Source organism: Lycium ferocissimum, chromosome 10 (assembly GCF_029784015.1).
Source record: "Lycium ferocissimum isolate CSIRO_LF1 chromosome 10, AGI_CSIRO_Lferr_CH_V1, whole genome shotgun sequence".
Lineage (NCBI taxonomy): Eukaryota > Viridiplantae > Streptophyta > Magnoliopsida > Solanales > Solanaceae > Lycium > Lycium ferocissimum.
The window spans coordinates 33241536-33251802 of record NC_081351.1 but is presented as its reverse complement, the minus strand read 5'-3'; the positions used below and the strand labels follow the sequence as shown (position 1 = coordinate 33251802).

General features: G+C 31.9%; 1 protein-coding gene across 1 annotated transcript; it reads right to left on the bottom strand.

Annotated features, from left to right (window-relative positions):
- Nucleotides 1-789: 789 nt before the first annotated feature.
- On the bottom strand, nucleotides 790-3375 carry LOC132033489 (U-box domain-containing protein 30-like). Its single transcript, XM_059423470.1, has one exon. The coding sequence runs from the start codon at nucleotides 2690-2692 to the stop codon at nucleotides 1361-1363; it is 1332 nt and encodes a 443-aa protein (XP_059279453.1). The 5' UTR covers nucleotides 2693-3375; the 3' UTR covers nucleotides 790-1360.
- Nucleotides 3376-10267: the final 6892 nt, after the last annotated feature.

Genomic DNA, 10267 nt, shown 5'->3' with positions numbered 1-10267 from the left:
CTAACTACTAGACGTACAAAGGCTTAGGGAATAAGAAGAAATCACAATAAGGTGAACCATGATCTCATGGTTCTCCTCCCATTTTATTGACTACTAGATGACAACGGGTGCTTACTTGAGTAGCTCTTTATGACATTTCACCAACCCCTCTTCTTAACCAATTGAGTCTGCATGCTTAAGCCAGGGACCAATAGCTACAGAGCTATTAAAGGGAAATGCTTTGATGGGGTTTATTTTCAATTTTTGGGATCTGTTCTGTTTTCTCATCATCTTTTGGAGGTTTTCCCTTAGTTCCATATGCATTATGAGAACCATGACAGTGACTCAATGGAAGTGCTATTTTTCTTGTTTAGTGCCATTATTTTACTAGGACTTTAATGAAACTTGAAAGTTCCAGTTCGGCTGAACCCTGTTTCTACTTTTTCCTTCTCTTTCCATTCTTAAACACAAACAAGCCAGAAAGAGAGGTATACTGACAGAATTTCCAATCAGCAGCAACACATCAACTCTTCCAACAAAGAAGATCTATTGTAAACAGAAGTACCACTATCCTCAAAGAACAATTTTAACATTCAAAACTGCTCATTACATCTCCAGAAGAAAAAGTACATCAAAATTAGGAATAAAAGAACAGAACACCAACAATCTTGAAAGTTCACAAAGGGGAAAGGATTAATCATCACTTGAAACAGGACAATATTGAATCCATTGGATATAATCCATCAAAGAAGCAGAGTAGAGGAACATAAGAAATAAAGCTAAGACTGTAAATGGCCATTCAGAAAACAATTGACAAGGAAAAATTTGAATCCATTGTGAATGCTGATTTCATATTGGAAATGTTGCTTTTTTTACAAATGACGATCTCCGCAATGAAAAAAAGAACTCCCGAGTGAAACATTCCGATCGAGCAAAGAAGTGAAAGTCAACAAGGACTTCCTAAAAATAATTGGGGAAAATTTGGGAATTGGGATAAACTCGGAAAATCCCGAAAGAAATGTGTACAATTACAATTTCAAACACTAGCTTTGCTGAACATTCTTCCCCATTTTGCCACCCCCACCATTTTACACAGCTAATATGATTTGTAGCAACAAGGTAATCAAATTTGAAACTACGGTGTGCCATACTTTATTGGAAAACCTCAGCAGAAAGATCAAATGGAAGGCACCAAACCATAGTCTGATATAAGCAATTTATCTATAATCCACATTATGAAGCCTTTTTCATGAGAGCTAAAGCTCTTTACTATGTACAACAAGTAGGTACCTCCTCGCCCAAATACGCACATTCCGCGAGCTGTTGAGCACCTTGCCCTTGCGGGTATTAGCTGAACCGTATGAACAACACCATGTTACCTTCATTGCATTGTCTTGGTAAGCTTACACTTGGAAATAAAGATGGTCTCTGAGTAATTTAGACTGCATAGTTTCAAGAGCTCAGCGGACCGTTGCTTCAACACAGGGTTGCATCCACTTTGAATAACAAGCAACAATTTGGCTGCTAAACCTGCCTCAACAGCAACCGATGAGCATTTTTCTGGGGCAAGTTTGCACACTGCCCATAGAATTGACAACGCAAATTGAGTGCAGCTCTCTGATACCTTCATGAGCAATTTGACCATATTCGGAATGGTGCTACGACAGTCCATGAATGCCAATGCACCCTCTGGAAGGGTAGACAAAGCTTCAAGGATAACCAAGGCTAATTCTAAGCATTCACCATTCAAGCTGGGCAATACTTCCACCAATTGGGGGATTGCCCCAATACCAACAATCGAGTTCCTCAGTGATTCTTGCGATGAAATCAACTTAAGCAATCTCAGACCGGACACCACCCCGTTTGGGTGTCTCTTATCTCTGATTAGTCTAAGTAATCCTACCAAAAGACTCAAACTTGACAAAACTTCCCACTCTGAATCCTTCCCTTCCATCAACATTTCGAGCAATTTCGTACAATTTATCTTGGTATCGATGGATCCCTCATTCAACGTATCCACCATGAGGGAAATCTTATTGGGTTGCAACAAATTAGCCTTAGCATCTGAGTTCAGATCCAAGTGTACTAAAATCCCAATTGCCTCACAAGCAACAACATGCTTAGTGAAAGGACCTAATAGTGAAGTAATTAAACTAACACCATTGTTTTCCATCACTGTTTTCTTGGCTGAATCATGACCAGTAACAACTTGCCTAAGCTCCTTCAAACCTTGAACTCTAGCCTCACCTTTAACCTTTTTCAAGGTCTCTAAAATCTCCAAAACCCTTCCTTGTACATCCTCAGACCTCTTTTTCATAGCCAAATACTTTTGAGAAAACCAACTGTAAATCAGGTGGTGAAGAGTACTATTAGGTGTGATTGAATCATCCCACAATTCTTGCATTGTGGTGGGACAAGTAAAGTGCCCTAAAGAGAACCATTTGAGAATATTAGACCTTTCATATGTTTGTCCAGTACAAAGAGTAACTGGATCTTGCATGGGTTCCAAAGAAATTGGACAAATGAAAACTGAAGGAACTTCAATTGAATCAAGTTCCTCCATCATTTTTTTCAAACTCAACTTTTTTTCTGTAACACCACCATGAACAACCACCCCACCACCACCACCCAAAATCCCATCTTTAACAGCAGTTTCCAGATCCAATACTTGCCCACCACCCCCAACGTCAAAAGATGGCAAATACATAGGCATTTTTGCTGACCCTTTTAGTCAAAGAACAAAAAAACTAGTAAAGACTATGTTAAATATAGAAGTGGAGCATCACATTTAGAGAGGAAAAATGAAGCGTGTGGATGAAAAAAGAGAAAGAAAAGAAGAGTCTTTGCACTCTTTTGTCTTCTCTCTTTTTTGCTCATTGACAACTACAACAAAGATTTGACAGTAGGGGGGGACATAGACATCTTTTTCTTTTATCTGAAACTCTTTTTTTCTCTGGTCAAAAGAACCATATAGTGCTCATTTTCACCATCATTATCATCATCATCAAAACACTATACTTACAGGATCTTTTTTTTTTTTTTTTCTAATACACCAAAGCTATAATACACTTTTCTCACTTCCCCTTCAAACTCCAAAAGATTGAAATCATTCCAAATCCACAAATAAAGAACCAATCAAATCCAAGAAAGACAAAACCCCACAAAATAAAGAAACAAATTCTCTCAAAATTAGCACAAAAAACTCTTAAAGATTTGAACTTTGAAAAACCCCAAGATTCAGATCAGGGAATTAAAGAGAGAAATGAAAGGAAGTTAAAGAGAGAAAGTGCTTACCAAGAAGTGAGAGAGAATAAAAGGGAAGAACAGCTACCTCTTTTGAGTGTGAGCCCCCCCTACCCCCTCCACCCACGCCAAATATGGGGCAAGTTATACATGGAAACCCTACAAAAATAGTTTATTTAAAACCATATAACTAGTATTTAGTTTCCCTATAATATACTCGCACTTCATTTTAATTTTGTTTCTAAAGTTTTAAGCTTTTCAGCCTATTTGACGTCATGTTATTAGTATCTTTAATAACTTTCAACAAAAATTCAATGTGATTTGTTGTCCTACATTCAATATTTTCTTCTACTATTTCTTATATACTGTACTCCCTCCGATTCAAAAGAGTGTTCATTTAACTTTTTTTTCTTGGTTTAAAAAAAATGTCCACTTGATAAATTAAGAAATAATTAAATTTATTTTTTCAAATTTATTCTTATTAAGTGTTAAGTGATCAAATTTTAATACCTATTTGATTAGGAGTAATTTAGTCAAATTACCTATTTTTTCTAAGAGTTAATATTTTCTTAAGTGACGTACAAATGACTAAGTAGATACTATTTTGAACCGGAGGAGTAACAAAAAATTAGTTCCAATTAACAATTTAAAAAAATGAAGTTTATTTGGAAAAGCAAATAAAAAAAAAACCGGCGATAGGGGGTAAATTTGACCAGAGAAGCTCGTGGACCACACGTGTATAGTGGTCCAAACTCCAATGCCACCGAGATATCCGGTTTTTTTAATTTCTGTTTTTGTTTTTTAAAAAGGGTAGTAAATAAATGGAATATTATTATTACTACTACTACTACAAGTTTGATGTAGGAGTAGTAAAAAAGGTGTTATTGCCTTTTTCGGGAGTAGGAACTTTATTAGGTTAGAGAGTCACGGATGGATGAATATTAGGTAATTATAAAAAAGACGCAACGACGGGTCAGATGGTCAAACTATAACGTGCGGCGTAGTCTTGGGGATATAAATTATTTATTACTTTATTAGTAATAATTTATTACTATGAGTCTTTTCTAATTTTCATACAATCATCAAGCTTTTTGAGTTATAAGATATCGTTGATGCAACAAATATTTTACATTATCCGATTGTTCAAAGATTACATGTAAAAAAGATGAATTGAAAAAATTATAATCTTAAAAATTAGATAAATTATGTACTATAACAATTAAGGTTAACCTAATAGTAGAAAAAGAATTTATTCCAACAAACTTAAACTCTTTTATCTTTATGTCTCTTTTTAGTCTTAAAGCAAAAAAATGGGAATCTACCTACAGGCTACACCCTCAAATATTGACTTAAAAGTTGAAACCATTGAGATGTAGAAATTCTTATAAAGATTTTATAATATAACGTTATTCTAAAGAAGATTAGAGAGTTTACCATACTTTTATTAAAGATATAAAGTTAAAAGCATCAAACATGTCATTCGTGTGGATAAAAATAATATATTTTCTCTTTTAATTTTGGAGGTAACATATATTTAAAAAGGACTATTGATATATGGCAAAATAATATTGTAACAACTGCAACATAAATTGTTACATTGCGAAATAATTAATTCTACATATCTGAGACCTCAAAGAAACATCAATTATCCATTAAATAGTACTTACCACTCAATTAACAATGAGTAGGAAAGACTCAACCAAGTAAAATTTTAGTGCGGATAATGCATTATGGAGTGTAATATATTTTTTTTATCTGTGGACTATCCTATGGAAATATGAGACACTATTATTCATCTAATTAAGTAATTAGGAGATGTAAGCTTTTCTTTTGAGCTATTTATTGCAAGGCTTGGACTGAAAATATTGGCCTATTTAACCACTGTACAAAGTAAATAAATATCCCATCATATAGTACTATTACATAAATAAATCAGTTCATTAAAATAAAAACCATAGTTTTGAAAAGAAAAAACAAAATTACAACAAAGAATAAAGTACAAATATAGAGGGGGAGTGGGTTTTGGGAGAGTTGGAATTGGGACCTTTGCCTTTTTAAAAGTGGCAGCTAAGCAAAATTGACTGGTCAATAACTAGGACAGAGTGTGCTGTATGTGTGTGTATATGTTTTTGTGTACTCTATGCTTTTTTTTATATTATCCCTAATTCTTATTTTTTGAAAAAAATCTATATTTTGTTGATTTTATTTAAAATATTTTTGGCAGTCTTGGAGTTTGACTGGATCGCTTTTGCGTGGGTGGGTACCCTCATGCAAATTGCTTTGCTGCACCCAGGGATGGGGACATTGACACGTGTCAGTTGGGAAATGTGCGTTCGTTCTTTCTTGTTTTGGCTTAAACCGGTGCTTATTCCTTTATTAAGTACTCCAATTAACTTTTAGGTATTATTCTAATTTCCCCCCTTAACTTTTATGGTTGTACAGTACGATACCTCTAAACTTTCTCGAATGCTCCATTAGTAATTGTATGAGTTATTTAAGTGTTAGATAGTAATTTGAAATACTGCAGTTTTTCACGTCGATTTTAATGAATAATTCATTAATGATGATGACAAGAATTCTATGCAATCTTGAAAAGGAAAAGATGCATCCTCAAAGATATCAACATATGAAGTGATGAACTATATAACTTTGAGAGCTGCTAAATGATCACACTTGTTTGGTCCAAATGTGGCCACACCTGTAAAAGACTATCATAATCTTATTTGAATTTTGCAATGTTTATCCCAATAATTTTCCCTCCAAAACACACTAGTAAATACAATAGCTTATTCTTATTCCCAACACACATTGAGCAACTAAAATTGATCCATATTTTCATATAGATGAAGATAAATCGTCTCTATACTTGGTGTATTTTATGTGTATAGCAAATTATACGGTTATTTAATTATAAAAGTTATACTCTTTACTTATTAAAAAAATATACGGTCTACTAAAAAAAACCTCTTTACAACTTGTTCACATATCTAAATTGAAATTAGTGATCAATGTAGATAAATACAACATATTGGATTTTTAAATTTTGATATAATCACATATTTAAATTAGATGTGAAACTTATAAGTTATACTTTGTTTAATAGTATGAATTATGATATACTAGCTACTTTTGTTATACACTTATATATCAACCATATTAAATCTTTAACATTATAAGTCTTAATAACAACAAACAAAGTGTTATAAAATATCAAATAATAGTCACAAGAGATACAAGATCCTTTTTGTATACAAATCATATTAATTTTCTTCGTAAATACAATGTACAATTTGATTTATGATAGTTAATAAGTTATTAAGATTGTAAAGAACCATTACAATATAGGAGTCGAATCTTACCAGCCAATCTTACGTTTGTCTTTTTTCCCACGATATCGGTATTCCTTTGCTACTTTTTGAAAAAAATTATAGTTATTTTGAAATTTATACAATAGTTTTCACTAGATATAATTTCATTATTTAAAAAAAAAATGGAATTTACAACTAATACTTATTTAATGAGAATTATTATATAATTAGTTTTTCCTGTGGACTTGGATACCAACCGTATTAAATTTTAAATTTTCTTTCTACTTATAAAATAAAATAATGTAAAACTAATAATAATGTAAGCGATAGGGATTTGTCTTTAAATCTTTGTGTAACAAAAATTATTGACAAATTTCATATTTTAATCACAAGTTCTTCATTATTTTAATATATATATTTTCTATTTATTTTGTGATGTAACCATAAATTCATCCTTATTCCATTGTTATGTTGCTACGAAATGTCATTGAAATTATTATTACTAATATATCAGAACTAAATGCACCAACACCATTGCAATGTTTATCAGTATATGAGAACTTATTTAAAATGAAAAATTCTTAGTTATATGAAATTACTTTTAATTACTTATTAGAAATAACTAAGGACCATATACATAATATCTCCAGTTCTCCACAAACCCCAAAATTCTTCAATATGAATATTTTCTTTGATAACGAGTGATTACTAGAAATTATATGAAAATAATAAAGTACCAAACATACATAAATATCTTTAAAATCACTAATAAATATTTGATTTTTCATACAAAATTATATATTAACATACAAAGGTAACAAGCTGCAATAAAATAAATATGAGCTTGATAACTTTTGAGGTTACAAGTACATAGATAAATGATATATTGTTAAAGACTACCTTTTTCATTTTATGTTTCAAAATAGGTTAGATTTACCCTCCGCTACCTTTTTGGCTCAAAAATCCCCTTGCCGTTACGTTTTTAGCTCAAAATGTCATCCAATTATTCAAATAGCTCAAAATTTACGCTCCAACTATCCAAATAGCTCAAAAATACCCTTCCTACTAACGGTTGTTCCAACACAAGAGAAAGGGAACCAATTTTGCCCTTGTTCTTTTATTTTTTATTTTTCGGAGGGGATGAGAGTGGGGTTGAATGTTGAGAAATATAACAATAACATAATTAACAAATATGTAGTATAAACAATATTATTCACAATTCACCCATGTCAACCTGTTGTGAGGCAAAAATTGTCACCATTCGTCTTAAACGTAACTAAAATTACACCTTAGAATTGATAACTGTTTTAAAAGACTATTTTGATCATAAAATATCTAATAATATTATAAAAAAAAAATGTCGGCGTACTAATGTCTGTTTCATTAGCAAGCAAGGGTTGCACCCTATTCACATTTTGTTGTCCATATTTCCTCCTAAAAATATATTATTCCTTCTTAAAAACGAAAGGACATTTAAAAGGTAAAGAACCACAAATGTTGAGACAAGAAGTTAAGGGTGCGCATAATTCATAAATACAAAATTGGAATTTTTGACATTTCAATTTCAATATTACAATATTTAATAAGCATTTAAAAAAAAAAAAGGGTGTTCGTTTCTTAGAGAAAAATATCAAAATATCAAATATCGTACTGAGATACTCAATTACATATTCAATTCATATATTATATTATGATATAGACAATAATTTAATTAATCTAATATAGCTGATAAAAGACCATAAATTAAGAAAACAAAAATGGATTATATACAAGATAATCATACGTATGAATTGATCAAAAAGGAGGGGAAAATATCAACATTAACTATTTATGGGAAAAGATGTATCGACATTAATTATGTGAGAATCTCCATGTATTGGGAAAAAATTAAATTTGAATTGATGATAGAGGATTCTTGTAGCTTTCGAATTAAAATGAGAAGGGTAGCAATGTCATTAAATTAGCATAAATGACTGCAATTTACCGATCTAACCTTATTTGGGACCATTGTGACGAAAATTAGTGTGGTAGAAATACCTTTTTGTATAACTTTTATATTGTTTTATCAGCCAAAAAGTGCCAATTGGGACAAAATGTGACATGTAAGGATTTTACTTTATCATGAACAAATTGGATGGGTTCTTGTATGACGTCTAGTACCTTAGATAACTCGAGTGCTATAAAAGAATATCAATTTTATATATTACATGTAATGAAACTCTACTTTTTCTTTCTAGGTTGGTTTGTTTGAAATTTTCTTATAATCCTTTTATGAATTCATCTATATTGTAATGATCCATGAATTATATACAACTGGATCGAAAGAGAGTTTACTATAAAACTTGTCTTAGATAAATCTCACACTGAAATAAGAGGAAAAAGTCAATGGCCATACAAGGTTGAGTTCAAAATTCAACTATTCAAGGTCAAAAGCCTTTAGGTCGTCCAAGCAAGTCGAGTCAGAGCTAGGTACTCCCCTTATACGGTGGTAGAGAAAACCTCAGTAAGGATGCTGAGTTTTCGGGAAGGATGAGTGTAACAATCCACTAACTTTTGACGGTTGAACTACAAGAGGAATTTGGCCAAAGGGGACAATACCTTTGTAGTTGGACAGGCCATGACATGTGATATCAGCTCGATACCTCTGCCAGCACGGTAGAGGGACAATTAAGACGTCGAGTTTCTAAGTAGGGTAACTGTAACTACCTACACGCCATTGGCGGTTGAAATAATTGATAGCGGTTTACAAACCACATGTAAATAAAATGACTACTTCAATAAGCGAAAAAGAAGTGAACGAGGGTAATTAAGGAAATCAAAACTCCTTCCAAGTAACTTGGAAATAATTTGGTAAGCCAAAAATCAAATTATTCAATATTAGGTCGTCTATAGTCCTAGAGCATGTTTGGATTGGCTTATTTTAGGTTCTTTAAAATCAAAATAGCTTTTAAGAATTTTTATAGTGTTTGGATAAGATTAAAAAATGCTACTATGCACTTGTTTTTAAGCCAAAATTCAAAAGTTGAGATTTCTAACTACGCCTTATGACTTATAAGCGATAAGCTACAAGCCCATCCAAACGACTCCGTAAATTCTACCCTCTTAAACACATCTTTTATGATTTAAAACTTGGCTACCCCTTTTTCCCTTTTCCTCTCCTTGGATGCGGGAACCTTTTTTTAGTCAAATATCCATATTGAAATCTTTGCTTTCCTTTTTCTTCCTCCTCTTTTATAAGTTGTCTCAATTTTCTATACTTTAAGACAACTTTTTTGCATACAGAAAACATAGAACTATACATATGAGATTCTCTTCCTGAATATAATATAATTTTCTTTGGATCATATTGATTCATTAGTAACATTTGAATACATTAATTTAATATAGGATAGAAGTGCTATTAAATATACTAATTTCGGTTCCGAAATTGGTACTGGGGAAAGTTCAGGGGCTTCACTGGAATATCTTTCAAGTTAAGGGGTCAAATTGGCATTAAACGGTCGCTTTAATCAAGTACTTAGTAGCAGTAGTATATTATATGAGTAAATTAACACTATAAAAAATGAACTGTCTAGGTAGAAAGCTTTTTGTTTTAAATTATTTAGTTCTGTTTGTTGCATCATACAACAACTTATATTTTTGAAAAAATAATTAAGTGGGGAACTGGGAAGCTAAGATTTGACTAATTATTCTTTTGTTGCACGCAGCTCACAGATGGACTCTCTCTTGTTTCTTCA